The sequence below is a fragment of the Zootoca vivipara genome, chromosome 7, assembly GCF_965207765.1.
Source record: "Zootoca vivipara chromosome 7, rZooViv2.hap1.1, whole genome shotgun sequence".
NCBI lineage: Eukaryota > Metazoa > Chordata > Lepidosauria > Squamata > Lacertidae > Zootoca > Zootoca vivipara.
This window is the reverse complement of record NC_142590.1, coordinates 20,066,987-20,088,031: the sequence shown is the minus strand read 5'-3', so window position 1 is coordinate 20,088,031 and position 21,045 is coordinate 20,066,987. Positions and strand designations below refer to the sequence as shown.

At 42.6% G+C, this 21,045-nt stretch overlaps 1 protein-coding gene across 3 annotated transcripts in view; it reads left to right on the top strand.

Annotated features, from left to right (window-relative positions):
• The window catches only part of LOC118088917 (uncharacterized), a 31,280-nt gene extending 10,842 nt beyond the window's left edge, over positions 1-20,438 (top strand). The window contains exons 6-29 of one of the 3 annotated variants that reach the window (XM_035123125.3): positions 647-679; positions 2,514-2,552; positions 3,231-3,272; positions 4,258-4,305; positions 4,894-4,935; positions 5,330-5,368; positions 5,605-5,628; positions 6,125-6,163; positions 7,317-7,337; positions 9,858-9,893; positions 10,222-10,275; positions 10,582-10,611; positions 11,140-11,175; positions 11,895-11,939; positions 12,503-12,553; positions 12,980-13,027; positions 13,127-13,174; positions 13,730-13,774; positions 14,274-14,315; positions 15,207-15,239; positions 16,301-16,366; positions 18,015-18,056; positions 18,758-18,799; positions 20,224-20,438. In XM_035123125.3, coding sequence (XP_034979016.3) covers positions 647-679; positions 2,514-2,552; positions 3,231-3,272; positions 4,258-4,305; positions 4,894-4,935; positions 5,330-5,368; positions 5,605-5,628; positions 6,125-6,163; positions 7,317-7,337; positions 9,858-9,893; positions 10,222-10,275; positions 10,582-10,611; positions 11,140-11,175; positions 11,895-11,939; positions 12,503-12,553; positions 12,980-13,027; positions 13,127-13,174; positions 13,730-13,774; positions 14,274-14,315; positions 15,207-15,239; positions 16,301-16,366; positions 18,015-18,056; positions 18,758-18,796 — 942 coding nt within the window. In that variant the 3' untranslated portion in view covers positions 18,797-18,799; positions 20,224-20,438. Of the gene's footprint in view, positions 1-646; positions 680-2,513; positions 2,553-3,230; positions 3,273-4,257; positions 4,306-4,893; positions 4,936-5,329; positions 5,369-5,604; positions 5,629-6,124; positions 6,164-7,316; positions 7,338-9,857; positions 9,894-10,221; positions 10,276-10,581; positions 10,612-11,139; positions 11,176-11,894; positions 11,940-12,502; positions 12,554-12,979; positions 13,028-13,126; positions 13,175-13,729; positions 13,775-14,273; positions 14,316-15,206; positions 15,240-16,300; positions 16,367-18,014; positions 18,057-18,757; positions 18,839-20,223 lie in introns of all 3 variants that reach the window. The other 2 variants (XM_088673787.1, XM_035123126.3) reach the window with 2 other exon arrangements.
• Positions 20,439-21,045: the final 607 nt, after the last annotated feature.

The window sequence follows — 21,045 nt, the reverse complement described above, 5'->3', positions numbered from 1 at the left end:
ACGATTCTATTGATATATTACCATACCATATGCATCGTTCTGCTTTCTTGAATACTTGTGCTGGTTATGGTCTGTAAAATACATTAATTTTTTTGCTTCTAGGGGGGGGCAGCTGCCCCCTCCTGCCCCCCCCCTGCCTACGCCCATGAACAAGTGCATGTTTTTCAAACACTTGATCATGAATGTTGTGAATATGACCCACCATTATGTTCTAGGTGGATTTACGAGTGGGATAAAAAACACCTCGGATAGATACATACATACATACATACATACATACATACATACATACATACATAATGGAATATGTCACAGGAATCTTCACTGGCATCCCTGTGGTGATGGTATTCCTACTCCAGTAGTCAGCAGCTAGCTAGTGATTGCAGTATTAGTTTGTTTCCCATTGGTGGGCGATTGTCTGGGTTGGCAAGCGACTGGTGATGCATGAAGAATTGTCAATTGATGCTGGAGATTTCAAATGCTGCTAAAATGAAGGGCTAATAGCAGTAATCATGGTGGAATTGCTGTACGCGGATCCGTCCTTACAGAACCACCAGGTATTCCTTCATGGCTTTGCAACATATTATTACCGGTAGGTACAGTCCCTACTTTACAAAGCAGTAACACTTTTCTGTTTTCTTTTCAGTCTGTTCTGACAGTGAATGTAAACTGTGGCGAGGTAAGAACTTAAAAAAAAAATCCTCAGCGTTTCCCTCACTGTCAACGAGGTCTTCTTTTTAATTGTGTGCTTATATATTTACTAACTGCGACTGAAATAAGTATAAACGCAATGGAAATAGAAGGTAAAATAAAATCTTACCATTTAATGAAAATCAACAAGAAAACAAAATTCTCCACAACCCCAAAGTTGAAGCACAACATTTAAAAACTGAGAGAACCAGCTACTTAAGTTATTTAAAACATTTGGATAAACAGAAAGGGCTAAAAAGGGTGGCACAAGGCGAAACTCTCTGGGAAGACTGTTCCATAACTGGGGTACGTCCATCAGGTGTGCAGCAGCACAACAGGACACCTTCATCTGCCCCAGCTGCAACAAAACATGTCTCTCCCACATTGGTCTCTGAAATATACTCGGAGTCAAGAGTGAATTTCATGCTCTTTATTCAGCTCATAGTCATCAAGGAGGAGAAGAGAAGACGAATGGCTCTTTTCCCAAAACCATCTGCTTATATACATTATTTACACAATGGGCCTTGCGTGATTGGCTACTTCAGGGCTACACCTGTGGGCCAATTATATTGTGGATTGACTTTTGCCTGCAGCCTGATTGGCTGCTCCTACAGGCCAATCAGGTAGCAGATTCACTTCTGCCAGCCGCCTGATTGGCTGCTCCAGCAGGCCAATCAGGTTGCGGATTCACTTCCACCTGGCGTTGGATTGGGTAGCTCCCGCTGATTCTGAATCCTATTGTTCTAGGATTCAGCTCAGTACATAACAGTCTCTATAGCCACACCAGGAGCTGCAACCATCCAACAGCTTGACCTCACCCCCAAAGGCATACTCCTTCATCCTCCTTTGTCTCCTGAGACAGACGGATGCCAACCAGTACCATTTCATAAAACAAAGCAGCATGTACCTGCATTGTACTCCTGAAATGTTTATGCTTGAGTTAATTGACTCTTTTATTTACCTGGTGTGAACAAGTCCACCCAATTATACTATGAAAGAGAAGTATTTGTACTTGGCAGAAGGTTATAATGCAGTTTGACTGTTAAGTAAAATGAGTGGGTTGAGAACATTGCTTCATTGCACTGCTGTGACCATTATAGTACTTGAAATGCATAAGGAAGGCACAGAGTCCCTTTCAATGTTACCCCTGGGCTGTGTTAGGATCTCCTACTCTCGAGTAGGACCCTGACAGAGACACATGCCCGGCTGGCATGTTTCCTCCTTCCTGGTTGATCATTTGGGAGCTTCAAAAACTTTCTTCAGCCCGAACATCACAGCGACTGATGCCAAGAAACATCAGCACACTTATGGATCCACAGAGTTTGCGCAGTTGCATAACAGAACTCAGTAACTCAACATTTTGGCTAATCTACTTTTATTTGCATATAAACACACACAGAGCACTGCAACATGGCTCCCTCTCTCTCTAGCATAAGGCAGCAAAGAGAAAGAACAAAAGACAATAGTCCCACTTCAGGAAACACAGTAACACAAACACCCTGTCTTCGTCACTTCCCACTGTGGAATGAAAACATACACCACCATGTGATAAACAACAATCCCATGACAGCAGACACGGGGAATGAATCTTCAACAGAAGAATGAATCTTTGCCCTACCATTAGGCAAAATGAGACAAATGCCTCAGGCAACAGATACTGAAGTGGGGAGTAGCACTCCCCTAGACTAGCCTGCTGGAGGCTACAAGGAGAGAAGTGGGGTGTTTCATTGCGTAAACAAGAGTCTGCTGCATAACTGGAATTGCAGCATTGTATAGAATCCAAAGTTCTTTAAAAAACAAAACAAAATCTTATTTTTTCTCAGGCTGGAGCAGTACAGTCAAGCAGTGGTGGTTGTGTCAAGGTAAGCTTTACTTCCCCTACAAGACATGACAATTATATACACATTTGTCATAATTTTTAAAAGAATCCTTCTGCACATAAACACTGCAGGTTCAGACAGGCTTTTTATTTGGGTAAGTTTGAAGTGTCAGGCTCATTCTGCTGCATAAAATTATCCAGCCCTATTAGTGTGTCTTCTGTCTGCGCTCTTGGTGTATCTCATCAGTACAACTGTACCTCTTCATCTGCCCTAGATGCAATGAAACATGTCTCTCCCATATTGTTCTCTACAGTTGTAACCCTCCAACAGTTTGACTTTACCCCCAAAGGCACACTCCTCCATTTTCTCCCACTTTCTCTCTCCCTGTTTCAACCCAAAAAACAGAGAGAGGAATTTTCACTTCTTTCATTTTTTGTTCTCGATGCCTGCTCAAACAGATCACTTGCCAAAGATTCCACAAAGGCTTTTTAACTCTTCTCCCATATCTTAAAAATTAAACCAACCTGTGCTGCATTTGAGCACAGTCAAAGGGTCCACTGAAATGAATTTCAGAGCAGCTCTGCTTATAATGAAATAATTCTTTTTGCTTTTTTGATCTTTAAATATTAAAGGTTTGGGTTGTATTTATTCCCTTGTCATATTCTTAAATTCCCTCATTTATTCCCTCGTCATAATCTTAAATTCCTGATTCATTTTCAGAGTACACAAGGATCATCGCAGAGCGGTGGCAGCCAAGCCAAGGTAATTGCTGTTTTTTCCTTGCCGTTAATTTTCTGTTTCTTCTCAGGACTTGCTTAGAGCCAAACTACATGTTACACCTCACCTACAGACTACACCAGGCACCCCCAAACTCTGGCCCTCCAGATGTTTTGGGCTACAATTCCCATCCTCCCCAACCACTGGTCCTGTTAGCTAGGGATCATGGGAGTTGTAGGCCAAAACATCTGGAGGGCCGCAGTTTGGGATGCCTGGACTACACAGTAGCCACAAGTAGTGTTAGTCCCATCACAGCTGTTCCAATCCAAGCAGTCCTGGGGAGGGGACAAATTTACGAAGGAGAAGCGCCGCGTTGCTTCTCCTAACATGCTTGGTGCTGCTCATGCATGGAGATTTTTTGCACAATCCACATGAAATAAATTCTCATCAAAATGCCTTCCCATAGTATCTCCCCATTTAAACCAGATTTGCTGCTTCTGCAGGGAATCTGAGAAATTAAATGAAAAAGTACAGTGGAAACAGCAAATCAAAATTAAATGCTGGGGGTGGGGCGGGGAATTGTGGGATTGCACTTTGATGAGGTCAGTGCCATGTGGACACTGGGAGAAACTTGCATGCATGAGCAACAATCCACAAAACAGTGCAGCTGTTAGGAGCTTCCACACAGCAGTTAAGCCAGTGAACGCTTCAAAGTTTTGTATACAGTGGTACCTCTAGTTATGAACTTAATTCTTTCCGGAGGTCCGTTCTTAACCTGAAACTGTTCTTAACCTGAGGTACCACTTTAGCTAATGAGGCCTCCCGCTGCCGCCACGCAATTTCTGTTCTCATCCTGAGGTAAAGTTCTCAACTTGAGATAACTCTTCCAGGTTAGCAGAGTTTGTAACCTGAAGCGTTTGTAACCTGAGGCGTTTGTAACTCGAGGTCCCATTGTACTGTGCAGCAGGATGCAGTGCCGCCGCCCCAATCTCAGGCTCAGAAATGACTGGCATCATTTTTTTCTTTCCAGGTCATAGTGGTCAAAGAAGGAAGCAGCAGTGGAAGTGGCTGTGGCGGGGTAAGTATACACTCTGTCCTATTGATTCTAGAATTTCGCCCCAATGTAAATGTTGCATAACACAAGTTGTACTCGAGGATGCGATGAATGAGTCTGTGTTACTGCAAAAGAAGAGATTATCCCATTCTATAGCTGCCCCTATCCAGCGCCGGATTAACGTATAAGCTAAACAAGCTATAGCACTCTCTTGGGGCCCCCAAAAAAAATTAAAGGGGAAAAACCTGGATGTACATTTCCAAAATATAAGATAAATAAATAAAAATAAAGCCTACATACAGCAACAGTGTTTTGTGTTGTGTATGGACCAATGGTCCATAAATTACTATATAGCATATATTCAACACAAAAAAACAGCAACAATTTGTTGTTGACCAAGGACAGCTGGACATATAAAGGGCCCCATTACCTTCAGTAGCTTAGGACCTCATCAAACCTAAATCTGGCCCTGCCCCTCTCTGTGTGCTTTGATCTCTCCAGTTTGATCTATCCACCTGAACGATATAGTCACAATTGTACCATATCCATGTGCACTGACGTGCCTGCTGACCAGCAAAAAAAATAGACAACTGGTTTTTCTTTTGCTCACAGGGAGGAGTTGCAAGCGTGTACAACAAATTTGGCTGCAGAGATGTAAGTACTGCTATGCCTCTTTATTTTGTGTTTTATTCCTGTTCCCTGCTGAACAAAGCTACCATTGGTAGCCTATTGATCAATTTCATTCAATACTGTCTATATATCAAGGGTAGGCTCCCCCTTTTAGCTGAAAGGCTGCTTGAAGAGGTTCTCATTTCTTACCAGTCCAACAGGGTGGTCTGCTATCCAGAATTCCTAGGATTTATACCGAATTTTAGCCTTATTTCTACATTTTCTTGTACTCTAAAGGCTGCCCTAATAAATTTAGCTCCTGGACCAGCCTTCCACCACTAAGCACCCAGTTATAGAGCTAATAATTTTCTTTCCCAAAGTATGCCTCTGGTTAAATCATACCATTCAGGAAATTAAGGGAGTTTTGGTTTGTTTACAGAATGCAGCTGCTTCCGGCAGTCAGTCTTCATATGGCCAGGTAAGAACGCTTTCCACATAATTATTTATTTTACAAGTATAAACTTTCTCCGAAGTTTAACGACTCAATTTACACCTTCGAAAAGTAGATTGCACCAGGATGTGTGCTGAGTTGCAATCTTGACACAGAGCAAACCATGCTCAGGATCTTCTGGTGCAAAACTGCTTTGTTGATGAGTTGATGATGCATGGTATTTCAAGGGATTTTAACAAACATTTATATTCTATATCTTACAGTCGGTTTCCACCAGCAAAGTAAAGGTATGTAGGTGGTTTTTTTCTTCCTTTCCAATAAATTTTTTAAGGCTGGCAAACGTTGATTGATCCTTGCTTTCAGCCAAAGTTTTATACACGTTTTGCTGTGAGGAGACCTGTTATAGTAGTCTTTTCTTTAAGAGATTGTGTGTTCAGCCCCTATGGTTTGTCCATCCCTTTTAGCCTCTTGAAATCTACAAAAGAACCTCTTGGTACTCTTAACATTGGTAATAGCAAAGTGCTATCATTGCCCACAAAATACCTTCTTTTGGGGAAAATGCCAGATCTTCTTGCAAGAAAATTAAAACTGGGAAATAGGAGGGGAGATTATTTCCTGAACCTCCTAGCTGTATGCCATTAGTATTTGGAATGTGAATCAGCAGTGCTACATCTCCTCTCTTTCTGAGTATTTTAAAGACCTTTTTTTGTTTCTTTGTTCTAAAAGCAGGGTAAACCACGAACACTTAATAAAAAAATACACTACTTTTTTCCTTATTAACAGGTTGTGACCTACCCAGAGAGCAAACCTTTCCCACCTGAGGTAAACACTATTCTATGCTGTGTTTGTTTGTTTGTTTGTTTGTTTGATTTAAATTGTACCGTTTAATGTAATTAAAATCTCTAAGCAGGTTACAATAAAAATGCAAATAATGTTCAGTTAAGGTAACCTTTAAAAAACTGGATTAAAAACGATCTCAAAACAGAACTGTGTATCACAAATCAAAAAGCCCTGACCTAGTAGAAGTTAGGGTCCATCAGCTAATAATGGGGACACCTGGGGCTCCCCAGATGTTATAGGACTACAACTGACCATTAGTCCTATTAGTTCATGGCAGTTTGAGGCTCTTGACACCTGGTCATCTACACTTGGTTCCCCTTCTCTAATTTATTCTCAGCTGTGCTGAACAAAACGGGTGTGTGAGGAAAGAGAGCCAAACACTTCCCCCATCTGCTATTTGACTCTCCTGACTCACTCCTACCCTGAACTTTTCTCCAAGCTAGCTTAATTTTGGTATCAGATCTACGGATGAGTGAATCTGTCCATTTCCATTTATCTCAGTTTCTCATATTTCAAGTCAGTTCTTTGCATTTCCACACCAGTTTGTAGTTTTTCAAGTAAAGAAATCCCCATCAAAATTGATCAGGATTTTTATGTGAATTATTAAAAACAAACACTTTTTTTGCATGCAGTTTCCGCTAATACACACATTTTTGAAGCTGTTTTCCCTAATACAATGCATTTTGTATGCCAATTTCACATCCATTTTTAGGTACTCTTCTGCCCTAATATTTGCATTGCTGTACACATTGGCTGAACTGCATTGCAAAATTCAGAGACCTGCACATTTCAAAGGATAGCTATGTCTCAGTTTGCATATTGGTTCCAGAAGTACAAATTAGGTACTCCTTCAATAAAATTAAAACTATATCTAATTTCTCTCCCATTCCTACTTAAATCTGAAGGGGGGAAAACATCTTAAGGACAGATAGTAGGGGCATTGGTCACAGGCAGCAGGAGGGTTAAGTGCTTGGGCATCAAGTTATTTCTACAGAGTTGGCACAATAAAAGGAACCTATATTGAGGTTGCATGTCATGCTTTCGTTTAATTTTTCATCCTTGATCTTTTCTGTAAGGAACCCTTTTGCAAGTGAATAACACCACTGTGTCTCTTTGTTTTTCCATTTCCTAATAGCGTGATTCTACTTATCCATCGGTAAGCAAAACATCTCCTTTGAATAGACATTGTTGTTGTTGTTTAGTCGTTTAGTCGTGTCCGACTCTTCGTGACCCCATGGACCATAGCACGCCAGGCACTCCTGTCTTGCACTGCCTCCCGCAGTTTGGTCAAACTCATGTTCGTAGCTTCGAGAACACTGTCCAACCATCTCGTCCTCTGTCGTCCCCTTCTCCTAGTGCCCTCCATCTTTCCCAACATCAAGGTCTTTTCCAAGGATTCTTCTCTTCTCATGAGGTGGCCAAAGTATTGGAGCCTCAGCTTCACGATCTGTCCTTCCAGGGAGCACTCAGGGCTGATTTCCTTAAGAATGGATAGGTTTGATCTTCTTGCAGTCCATGGGACTCTCAAGAGTCTCCTCCAGCACCATAATTCAAAAGCATCAATTCTTCGGCGATCAGCCTTCTTTGTGGTCCAGCTCTCACTTCCATACATTGCTACTGGGAAAACCATAGCTTTAACTATACGGACCTTTGTCGGCAAGGTGATGTCTCTGCTTTTTAAGATGCTGTTTAGGTTTGTCATTGCTTTTCTCCCAAGAAGCAGGCGTCTTTTAATTTCGTGACTGCTGTCACCATCTGCAGTGATCAAGGAGCCCGAGAAAGTAAAATCTCTCACTGCCTCCATTTCTTCCCCTTCTATTTGCCAGGAGGTGATGGGACCAGTGGCCATGATCTTGGTTTTTTTGATGTTGAGCTTCAGACCATATTTTGCGCTCTCCTCTTTCACCCTCATTAAAAGGTTCTTTAATTCCTCCTCACTTTCTGCCATCAAGGTTGTGTCATCTGCATATCTGAGGTTGTTGATATTTCTTCCGGCAATCTTAATTCCGGCTTGGGATTCATCTAGTCCAGCCTTTCGCATGATGTATGAGAACAAATCTTATGCTGCCTACCTCCCAACCCAGTTTAACTGCATAACCCGCAGCTTCCTTTTCATCAGCTGAGATGAGCTCTATAAGTATTCAGTTTCTCTGGAAAAGTGCCTTACCGCTGTAGTCAGTAATATTTTCTGTGTTGTGAGTTGTTTCTGTGGACAGGAGCTTACAAACATTTCTAGCTTCAAGGAATCATTTCCATAAAGACTTGCCTGCCAAGGGACCTCTGCATTAATGAGAAGTTTTGGGGAAGTGTTTTAGGTTCACAGAGTTCCTGCAGGTTGCTGGACAAGTCTATGAGGCATCGCCATTGCTCTGAATGAGCTGTAAGTGCTGTCTGGAACACACCCAACACAGCCTTGTGGCTGTGGTGCAAAATAGTGTCTATGTCAGGCTTCAGGGAATTGGCTTCCTCCCCCCATGGCTGTTGATAAGCAGAACAGAGGAAAATGAGTCTTCTTACCAGTTAGAAACTTTAATAATCACAGCGAGAGAACAAAGAACACATCTCCTAGAAATGGTGGTGCTCCCAATTAAGGATCACACACCCTTCCATCCCTATGTCACTCCTACATCTTGTACTCTGAGCTTGTACCCTCTGTGCTTTCTGTTCTGCCACTTTCTGAGCTCTTCTCGACCTTGGGCTGAGAGGAAGAATGCTGTCTAGAGACTGTGAATCTGTTAACCCTCTCTCTTCCAGTGTTTCTTCTCCTAGCTGTTCCCCATCCAGTATTTCCCAGCTTCTACCTTCTGAACTAGGCCCCTCTGCAAACCACTGTTCCAAATCTATAATGTCCTCCTGCTCCTGGGAAGATTCAGGATCTGGATCCGGAACAGGGGGAGGGGGAGGCTCTCACCATTCCTCCTCAGTGCAGCCCTCCTCAGCACGGTCCCTGACAGTCTACCTAGTGTTAGCATAGAAGGAACAGGGTGCTTTTAGGGAAAGGCAGCAGCCCAGGTGCAGATTGTCTGCTTTGGAACATAGAATCGTAGAACTGTAGAGTCTGAAGGGACCCCGAGAGTCATCTAGTACAACCCCCTGCAATGCAGGAATCTTTTGCCCAATATGGGGCTCAAACCTACAATCATGCCGAAGGTCCCAGTTTCACTCCCAAACAACTCCAGCTAAGGCTGGAACCCCGGAAAGCTGCTGCCAGTCCGGGCTGGATGGACCAATGGATTGGTTCAATATAAGGCAGCTTCCTATGCTTTGCCTCTGATCACATGCCCAGAAGTTTGTTTTTAACAGCAGAACGACACTCGTGATCCTGTCACAGAACAATCCAGATCCTGGTCCCGTCCCCTCCACCCATCCACCCCACAGCTTTCCATCATCCTTCATATTAGCAGCCTAATGAAGAATAATAAAAAGCATTTTCATGATTACTTTTTAAAAACAATTGGGAGTGGGAATCCTTGCCGATCCACTGCAAGGAACTTGGAGCTCTCTTAGCAGATTCTCATCTAGCTTCCTTCTCTAAGGTTCTCTGGAACACAGTTTAAAAACCACGGCTATAGATGACCAGGAGTAGACAAGGGTTCAGATTATTTGCTCATATGCTTTGCTGCCTTTTCCACTAGCTGCATCGTAGCCAAATTAAATGGTTCCAATTTTCTTTCAGAAAATTGCTAACGCTGGTGGAATAATCTATTCCCAGGTAAGAAGTCTTTCTTCATCCCGTCCCAATGCTGCTGTGTTTGTGTTATCGACAACACTGTTTTATGAAATGTACATTTCTCCTTTTGATCTTATCAACTCCTTTCTGTGATGATGGGCAAACAGGTTTTTTTGGCGAAACAACTGTAAAGCTCTTTTACAGGATAATTCTACAGTGCCACAGTCGCTGCATGATTTCTTTTAAGTTTTCATATTTTACTGTAATTTGGATGATTTTACTACTTGGAAGTCACTCTGTATCATTTTAAATTTTTTAAAACACAACCCCTTTTGTAACTCGTCCCACCCTCATCCTTCTTTCTCTACAGGGTTCCAGACCTCAAGGTGGTTCATCGGAAACTGTTCGTATTACTGTACAGGAGGTAACTATTGCTCAGTGACAAAGCAAATTTGGCATGGGGGAAATGAATTTTCCCAGTTATGGGTGTTGTAGTAAGTCAGTCCTTGTTTTAAACTTATTTCTGTTTTACTTCTGTGTCTTAGAACAGAAGCTTCACCAAAATGCAGTGGGGTGGCTGGGTTGAAAAGGGGGCCGCAGTTCTTGGCTCCATCTACTAGCCAATGTCTTGAAGAGGAGAAATAGGAATATACTATAAATGTGAAGTATGTTGCATTGAAACAGGCACATAAGCAGCCAGCTCCCTGATTTCTTGATTTTGTTTTCACAGGGTGGGAAAGGTAGTCCGGCTTGTGATAAGGTGAGTGATTCGTCTCCACCATAACTCGTTCATCGTTATATTTTATTACTATTTCCCCCCCCTACGTGGTGTGCTTATGCAATGGCCTGGGAATTTTTCATAGAGCACATAGTCGAACTATGGAATTTTTCATAGAGCACATAGTCGAACTATGGAATTTGCCACAGATGGTGCGATGGTTACCAAAATGGGGTTTAATTGAGGGAATTGTGGGATTATGGGAAATTGAGGGAAAGGTTACTGGCTACTACCGGTAGTCATAATGGCAATATATGTGCCAACCCTCTAGCCTCCCCTGGGACAATCCACTTGAGGCCATTTTACAGGGAAGGAGGATTGTGGCAAATTCACTCCCCACCTTTAGAGTAGCAGCAGCATGTTTGTGAAAGCAACATACCACCTCCAGAGCCCCAAAATGGGAGCTTTTGTAACAGCACAGGATCTAGACACATTTGTTGTTTTCATGTCTTAAAGGTTGTGTTCAGATAACTTGTTTCTCAATGAAGTAATTCCTTTACTCTTTTACAGACTTCATCTTCCTATAACATCAAGATTTGTAATCAGGTAGGCACCTCTGTTCCACTTACCTTGGATTTGACTGGATGATGTTCATAGTTCGCTCGCTCCCCCTCCCCCCATTTCTTAACTAAACTCTGAAGTAGGGCTGGAAAGTGCTGTCAATTTTGATACTCTTATTTGCTCATTTCCCCCACCTTAAATTTAGTTCTACACATTTCTGCAGCAAATTGCAATTTATCTTTTTTAAAAAAAATTCCTCTTGAAAATTCAGCAGAATTTTAGAGCAAATTTCTCCTCAGAAACACATTCTCATATGCACCTTTGACTAATGTACATGTTTTAACAAATACATTTCCCCCAATACATTTTTATATATTATATATTTTGTAAAATATTTTCATATTTATGCGTACTCCCATCATATATGCATTTTTGTAAACACTGTTGGGTTAGAGAACTGCATTTCAAAATTTGGTTAATTGCAGATTTTGAAACACAGCTGTGTTTTGGTTCTCCTACTGTTCAGGAAAACGTGAATTTGATAAATTTGCTTTTAAATGCGAACTTTTTTGAATTTCTCTCCTATCCCTACTCTAAAATAAATGTTTCCATTTTGGATTGCCTATTTTTATCAAGGACATCTGATTTCATTATATAGCAGTAAGGTTTAAATAAAATCTTGCTTGCTTTTCCGAAATAAAATTCTAACTGCCAAAAAGTTTGGTCAAGAATAGCATGTTAATGTCTGTTTTTCTTTGTAACAGAACCAGCTTTCAAACTCGCAGAGTACCAGCTCCTTTGGCACACAGGTATATAGATATACACATTCACCGTTCTATTTAAATGTTGGCTACTTTCCTGATAATGCCACTCTTTCATTGGTTGGCAATAGTATGGCTAATAGGGACAAGCAAGCAGAAGGCTGCTAATGCCCCAGAATGAATTGGGTCTTCCCTTCTATGGCAGGTGCCAACAGTGGTTCATTGCATACCCAATAATAAATTCTTTCCACAGTGCAATTCTGTAGAGCAGAGTCCCATTTAATTTGATGGGATTAACTCTCAGGTAAGGCTCCAATCCTAACCCCGTTTTCCTCATCAAATTCAGAGGCGTTTACTTCTGAGTAGGCATGGTTAGGACTGCAGTGGAAGTGTAGCCAATCCCTAAGTGACATTGATCTCAGTTGTATCTGGGTCTGGAATGTCCTGTTGCTGTTCCGTTCTTGTTGGAGAGACACCAAGATCCTAGCTTCCTGGCTGGGATGCCCTCTTAAGACATGATAGAGTTGTGTGACCTGAACTGGAATAATAATTTTGTGTATGGTTTTTATAGAAAAGCATCTAAAATAACCCTCATCATTCTTTCTCTACAGGGTTCGAAACCTCAGGGTGGTTCATCAGAAACAGTCCGTGTTACCATCCAGGTAACTATTAGGGTTATGCAAAGAAAATACACACACACAACCCTTGGCACCTGCTTTGTTGATCTGGGTAGTGTTAGCCCGGTGGCATGTACTGAAATTGTACTTCCTCACGGATCCTTGGTGGAGGGTTGTCTTACCTTGTTTTCTGAACCTTGGTTGACTGATCCATCGCCTATGCGGAGGAAAATAAATGCTTCAGTTTTAATCAGACTTGTGTGAATCTTTTAAGCTGAGTAGCTCCTTCTGAAGATATCAGTGCTGCCAAATTTCAGACACATAGGGACAGCGGTTTTGTGTGTGCTAGGTACCTCTTTAAAGCTGAGGGCTGGATTTTAATATAGCCCAAACTTCTGAGGGCCACATTCGAAGGGGAGGCAAAAAGATTGGCTAACAATAGTGTGGTTGATGTCTTGTTTTTCTTCACAGGAGGGTCGGCCTTCAGGATCACAGGGTGGTAGCTCTGTCAGCATACAGGTATATACATATATATTATACACTTTATAGAAAATGTTGACTTTCTCTCAAAAATAGTGACTCGCAGCAGCAAGGTTGATGTCTTGTTTTTCTTCACAGGGCGGTCAGCCTTCAGGATCACAGGGCGGTAGCTCTGTTAACATACAGGTACATACAAACACATATATACATCATATCAAATATGAGGGGCAGATGGGGCTCATCAACCTGGGAAGGTAGCCCATCTGGGAGAAGGAAAACCCCTCACAAATCTGGACTGGAGTCTCTCAGATGGTTGGATGACCTTGTAGGCCACCTCCTCGAGAAGAAGTGGAGGTGGTGGTTCCTTGGTAGACAATAGAGCCTATTGGGGAAGGGGCAGAAGACACAAGCCATACAACACAGCAACTGTAGCTCAGCAGCAATGATATCGGCAGGAAGGAGAAGTTAACAGCATGGAGATACTCTATGTCTCCTGAAATTTATGGGGAAAGTGTCTTCCAAGGAACCACTACCTATATCCCATCCTGGGCCCTTGGTAAATTTTTCTCCCTGGACATCAGAATGAGCTGCTGGGGGGTGGCCGTACAATAAGGGCAGGTGACCTGCTCGATGTAAGCTGCTTTGCCAACCCCGGCTCTGTAGGAATTGGGCAAAGAAATTGGCCTGTGCTAGCCCTCCTGCACAAGATCTTTAATGGTCATTGCCTGCTTTTCTTCACAGGGACAGTCTTCAAGCTCACAGGGCAGCAGCTCCTCCGGCAAACAGGTATAATATATGCATGAGAAATCACGGAAATCATAGAATTGTACAGTTGGAAGGAGCCCTGAGGATTATCTAGTTCAACTCCCTGCATTGCAGGAATTTGCAGCTGTCCCACACAGGGATCGAACTTTGCAACCTTGGCATTATCAGCACCATGCTCTAACCAACTGAGCTATCCATGTTGTGTAGTGGTTTAAAGAGTTTTGGGCTCAGAGCTGTGAAATCTGATTTAAAACCTTGCTTAGCCCAAGACGCTGGCTGGATGAGTCTGGGCCAGTCGCTTTATCTTAGGTATAACGTGTGAATGGTTGCTGTATTTTATTGTTTTGAATTGTTTTTTGTTTTTAATTAAAAAATTCTGGGAAAGAGTGTTAAAACAATTATAGACCGCAAGAAATTTGCAAGAAAACAACAGCAAACAAAACACAAACAGAGGGAATGTGTGTAGAAAATATATTACTGTGAAGGCAATAGTACATTTTTTATTTCTTTGCTTTTAAAGCAGGGTGGATCTTATTCAACCGGTGGCAGTCCCTGTGGCAAGGTATATTCTTTAATTTGACAATATTTTGGAACGAGTCTCAGTATCGGTTGTCTTACAATAGAACAATTTGTTGAGAAGGAGCAAAAGATAAAAGTATACAATACGGAAGCTCTGCAATTCCTTGTTACTTCTGATAGCAAACAGTACTAGAATTGGTAATATACAAATATTTGCACACAGCAGATCTTTAGATATAAATTATTCTTGGACCAATGCTGAGGTAGAATTGCTTTTCCATGGAAGGAAGTGCTATTATCTTAATCTTTATCCTTCAGCAATAACTGGCATGGCAACATCCCCTTTGAGGCTTTGTCTACATGTCACCAATATGAGAATGAGTGCGATTCTTGCCCTGTGTTTCATATACAGTGGTACCTCAGTTTTTGGACGTAATCTGTTCCGGAGGACCATTGAAGTTCCAAAACATTCAAAAACTGAGGTGCAAAGGGCGCTCTGTAAACTTAATAGAGAAAATTGGGGGGGGGGTGGACTCAGCGGGAGCCATTTGACTTCCAAGGCACGTTCAAAAATGGAAGCATTTACTTCTGGGTTTTCGGCGTTCAAAAACCGAAACTTTAGACTTCTGAGATGATCGAAAACCGAGGTACCACTGTGTATTGAATGTATCACTGAAATACCTTCTCTCTCTGCTTTCTATGGAAGAGAGAGAGGGAGGGAGGGAGGGAGGGAGGGAGGGAGGGAGGGAGGGAGGGAGGGAGGGAGGGAGAGAAGGGCACTTGAGCCATGTGTCTACATACATAGTGGTGCTGGTTTTAAGTACAGATGTGCTCATATCCATAATCCAGGACTTTAAGGAACTTTATAAAATGATAAATGCTTTTAAAAAATGCAAACCTAGCAATAACAAGAATAAACATTCATTTTAAACAGGGGATTACATATGACGGCAATCCCTGCAACCAGGTAAGATTTCCATTCTATTCACGTAAAAGACATATGTCAATAGAACATCTAGTTTTGGGGTCTAACTAAATGCAAATATAATGGATAAAAGCTCCTGAAGATGACCTTGTTTTAGTGCATTCATAATGCTTTGTGCAACTGATGGTATCGGTTACAGGTAGGTAGCCGTGTTGGTCTGAGTTGAAGCAAAAAAAAATTAAAATCCTTCAGTAGCACCTTAAAGACCAACTAAGTTTTTATTTTGGTATGAGCTTTTGTGTGCCTGCACACTTCTTCAGATACACTCAATGGTATCTGAAGATACACTCAAGGGTATCTGATGGTATCGGGTTAGCTTTAAATGATTCTGCTTTGAATACTGTTCGTGCCTGCCAATGTTTTGGGGCAGACATGCTGTTTTGTTTCCAACTGGTACATGTCCTGCTGAAATCCTACAACTTTTCATGGTATAAATGTTCTGGGTTCCCTCTTTCCCCACTCTTCTTGCTATGCTGTTGCACAATAGTGTCCCTCTAGACAGCAATAAACATTGGGGAAGCAAGTTGAAGGCTGCTCAAGTGATCGGAATCTAAGAAGAGAAGAAGCCAAAACATATTTTGGTGTGGCAAATTCCCCAGAGTTTTGGGGAAAGGCCACAAAATAGAATATGCAGAAATAGTGTGGTGCATTATTTAGAATTTCAAACAATCTCTTGAGCAGCCAACAGCATTTGCAACTCTACCTCCATCATAGTATAAAAAAAATTCCTTCCAGTAGCACCTTAGAGACCAACTAAGTGTGTCATTGGTATGAGCTTTCATGTGCACAGGGCCAGCTCTAGGGGTAGGCTGGGTGGCGCGGGGCGCCAGGGGGCACCGTGTGGAAGCCGTGCTGCACGCTGCGCCTGTCCACCAGGGCGGGGGCGCCCAAGCGATCTCCGCACCAGGGCGCCCGGGCTCCCAACATGCTTGAGACGGCCCTGCATGTGCATGTATATCATAGAAATTATAATGCATTTCCCACTCAAATAAGAGAAGATGGTAGCATTTGTGTGTGATTATTTATTTTGTGCTGCTTTACAGGGCCAAGCATCGTCCTCCTCGTCCTCCTCCTCATCTTATTCTTCTTCACAAAGCACCTATGGCCAGGTAGGGGTTGTTTCCTTTAGCTGTTTCTTCCCCATGTATGGTGAATGGATGATGCACTGATTTTCAGGCACTTTAACTGGGAGAAAGGATCTGAAAACGCCCATAAGGAAGTGCACAAATGCTAAACATGGCTGCAAATGGTTACAGGTAGGTAGCCGTGTTGGTCTGGGTCGAAGTAAAATAAAAACATTCCTTCAGTAGCACCTTAAAGACCAACTAAGTTTTTATTTTGGTATGAGCTTTCGTGTGCATGCACACTTCTTCAGATACAGTATGTATCTGAAGAAGTGTGCATGCACACGAAAGCTCATACCAAAATAAAAACTTAGTTGGTCTTTAAGGTGCTACTGAAGGAATTTTTTTATTTATGGCTGCAAATGTGCTGGCAGAATACTGGAAGGGGACAGGGGACCTATGCCAGAAACAGATGGCGTGCAGATCTTTGGACAGTTTCATTGGGATCAGAATATAATGCATGATCAGAAAACGCCCATTGGTGCGGAGACAACATAGGGCATCAACTCACTAGAAAGCTTTCCTTCACAAACTCCATTGCACTGTTGCACATCTCCCATTCTTTTCAATGGAGTTTGCTCGTGCAAGAAAACATTTTGGCCGTTTGTGCCCTGGGTTTCCACACATTTCTAAATTTTCTTTTAAATGCCTGTGAGCCAAAATAATCTCCCCTTATTTTGAGTGCCCCCAAAAGATTCTAAGCACTAGATTTCTGAATGACCGTTCCCCATATAAAAGGGGTGAGCATTTTGCGCGGTCAAGCACAGCCCCCTGGGATCCCCAGGACAGCACTCAGCAGTTCGGAGGCTGGCACCACCTTCCCGGGCTGGATACCTGTGGTCTCCGCTCACACAGCCAGCCGTCCAATCCAGCTGGGGGAGGTGTTGCTGGGGGGGATTGGCCATGTAGGAGGAGGTAACCATACAGTGCACACAGCAGAAGGAGAGACATACCTGGGAAGCAGCCGACGGCTCCAGAGCTTTCCCACCCTCCACTCCCAAAATTAATGCTTACATTACAGGTTAACCTTTTTCTTCCGCAGGCGAACAGGCACGCAGGTGCTGCTATGACAAGGCCACTGTTGAAGGGCCAGAAAGGAATTTCTCTGCATTGGCAGGTTTCACCTTTCCCGTAGCAATTAATCACAACTTTGGCGGTTGCAGGCCTTGGGCGGAATCCTTTAGTCTTTACCAAAATGGGAGTGTGTGGGGAAGGTGACCCCCAACCCCCATTGCGGCGACGATACCAGGGTTCCCGTAAAGGGGTCTAGGGGGGAGGCATTGACCATATACCCAGAGGTCGTCATTGCCCTCCCCCTCCAGTGGTGGTGAAAAGGGGGGGCGGGCTATCTGCTTGAACATATGTTCTCCAGAGCTAGCCCAACCCCCACATACCGTATGCTGGATAACCCTGAAATTACCCGGATCCCTGGCTGGGGACTGGGAAGGATAAACGCCCAATGCCTGAGCCCTTAATAAAGTTGTGGCCAATTTTAATCCCATAGTCTGGTGTTGTTATTCCGCTCGGGGGCTGCCTGGGGTACTGGGGGACTCCGCTTGACTGCACAAATTCAACTGACAATAACTATTTTATTGTGTCCCCACTCCCTCCCCACTCCGCTTGTCTTCTTTAGGGTGGCTCACAATCTCAAGGCAAACCCAACGCTTGTCCTCCGGTATGTTCCCTTTCTCTTAAGTTTTATTACGATTTGCTACCTGACACTGTTTTATTCATATAGATTAGGTATAGGTATAGGTATAGGTATAGGTATAGGTATAGGTGAGATTCTGTCCCTCTAATGCTCTTGTCAGCAACCAAGTTTTTCTTAAGACCAATTTCAGAAGTGATGAGAGTCAGTTAGTGCCTCGGTCCTGTTACTTCTTCAAGACAATCCAAGAATGTTCATCAATTGTTTGCTTTCTTATATCTTTATCCTGCTTTTCCAACAAACTTTGTCTGCCAAAGTGGCCCACTTCAGTAGCAAGCAAGCAAGCAAGCAAGCAAGCAAGCAAGCAAGCAAGCAAACGCAAGCCTTGTCCTCAGGCTTGCTAACCTAATTTTCTGTTCTGAACCACCCTGGGATCTTTGGATGAAAGGCAGTATATAAATAATAATAATAATAATAATAATAATAATAATAATAATAATAATAATACAAGAGACACAGAAGGGAGGGGGATTAGAGGAAACAAGCAGAGGACGGAGATCAGTTTGACAATGCAAGGGATGAGTTGTATATATGCTTGTAGTCTTGTATGGACAAAGGCGTAAGAACTACGCGTATGAGAGGAATTCAGTTTCATGCACATTTAAGGGTGAACTTACATAATTCACACTTGGCAAAGGAATTTCTGATTTTGTATTTTTCTCTCTCAGGGGATAGATACTTCTTCCAACAACAGAAATAGATGCTGAGTGGTAAATATCAGCTCTTCTTATACAAAGATGAATCTCAAAGTATGATAGTCTTTTATATCTACTCTTTGAATATTGCCGAGACATTTGTATAATGGGTTGCATTTGATGGATTTTGTGTGCGATCCCAGGGAAGCTTTCCCAAACCTAAGGGAACCGTATAAAGGAAGGGGCACCGGAAGATTATATGCATGGGACTTAAATTTGTTACATGGCACATGAGGCTCTAGAAAGTGAACAAACTTTCACTTAACCTAAGAATATGCCTCAAAGTAAATGGAGTCCTGAATGCGATTGCAGGTGGCAATGTTTTCATTTTACCTTGACAATTCCAATAAACAATAACCACATTGTACTCGTGATAAACAAATTCACACTGTTCAGCTCCTGATGCAATTGATGTATAATGTCAAATTTAAATGAACTGGCAGATGGATAGGCAACTTGTATTTTAATCAAAGCTCTTAATATGAGATGGAAGTATTTAGCATTGTTTCCCGAGACAGGCAGATGCCAACAACAGCTAGAACTGAGGCCTTGGTTCACATAAATGATCTCAAGATAATAATAATAATAATAATTTATTATTTATACCCCGCCCATCTGGCCGGGTTCCCCCAGCCACTCTGGGCGGCTTCCAACAAAACAGAAATTCTAAAATACAGAAATCCATCAAACATTAAAATACAGAAATCCATCAAACATTAAAAGCTTCCCTAAACAGGGCTGCCTTGAGATGCCTTCTAAAGGTCTGGTAATTGTTGTTCTCTTTGACCTCTAGTGGGAGGGCATTCCACAGGGTGGGTGCCACTACTGAGAAGGCCCTCTGCCTGGTTCCCTGTAACTTGGCTTCTCGTAGTGAGGGAACCGCCAGAAGGCCCTCGGAGCTGGACCTCAGTGTCCGGGCAGAACGATGGGGGTGGAGACGCTCCTTCAGATATACCGGACCGAGGCCGTTTAGGGCTTTAAAGGTCAACACCAACACTTTGAATTGTGCTCGGAAACGTACTGGGAGCCAATGTAGGTCTTTCAGGACCGGTGTTATGTGGTCTCGGCGGCCGCTCCCAGTCACCAGTCTAGCGGCCGCATTCTGGATTAGTTGTAGTTTCCGGGTCACCTTCAAAGGTAGCCCCACGTAGAGCGCATTGCAGTAGTCCAAGCGAGAGATAACTCGCTTGGATCATTAGATCATTAGCTGTGTCTTCCATACAAAGAAAGTTGGATTGTTAGTAAAATGTTACCAGGAAAGAATTTAAGCAGTAGGGGATATATAGGTTGTCTTTTTCTTTTTTCTTTTTAAGAATCCTGCTATAGGTTAAATAATAATAATAATGATAATAATAATAAATAATTAATAATAAATAACAACAACAACAACTTTATGTGAAAGAACTACAGAATTACATGGTTGTATTTATGTGTTTTAGCAATATATGTTGAAACAGAAAACCGGTCTGGAGAGGAAGAATATAATTCAATAGTCACGAGAGCAACTGGAATTTCTCAGAGTTCAAATACATTGCAAAATTACCTGTCTGCGTCGCCTCCCTGACACCTCATGCTGCAGAACAGAAATGTTCATGTTTTCACAAGTCAAAACCAGGAGTCGTGAAGTGAAATAAAAACAACTTTTTCCTTAAAACGCTCAAGTCTTAATTTTTATTGATTACATTTCTATCCATGCCTCCTCTCAAAGGAGCTCCGGGGAGTGTCTTCCCCTCATTTTGCACAAAAGCCTTGCAGAATCTGCACATCCTGATAAGTTAGTCCACTACTCCCTGGTTTCTCTGCTGTCCTCCTTCACCCCAGTGAGAATATTTTATCCGCAGAGCTGGTAACCTTAACTGCAAACCAAACCTGAGGGTTGCACAAAAACAGCCGTTCTAGGTGTCCAAACAGAACTGCCCCAATTGCATTGGAAGGAGGAGCAGCCTTCCTTCTTCAAAGCAAAAGGAGGGTGTGGTTGATTATGAGGACATCTCTTCACTTCTTTCCCTGAGCTGTATGCCTGGAGTTGCTGATCAGGGACACTAGAGGACACTGCTCCCCATTGGCAATGCCAATACAGTGGAACCTCGGTTTATGAACACCACGGTTTATGAATTTTCGGTTTATGAACGCCGCGGACCCATCTGGAACGGATTAATTCATTTTCCATTACTTTCAATGGGAAAGTTCGCTTCAGTTTATGAACGCTTCAGTTTATGAACAGACTTCCAGAACCAATTACACCCATGCTTCAGTTTATG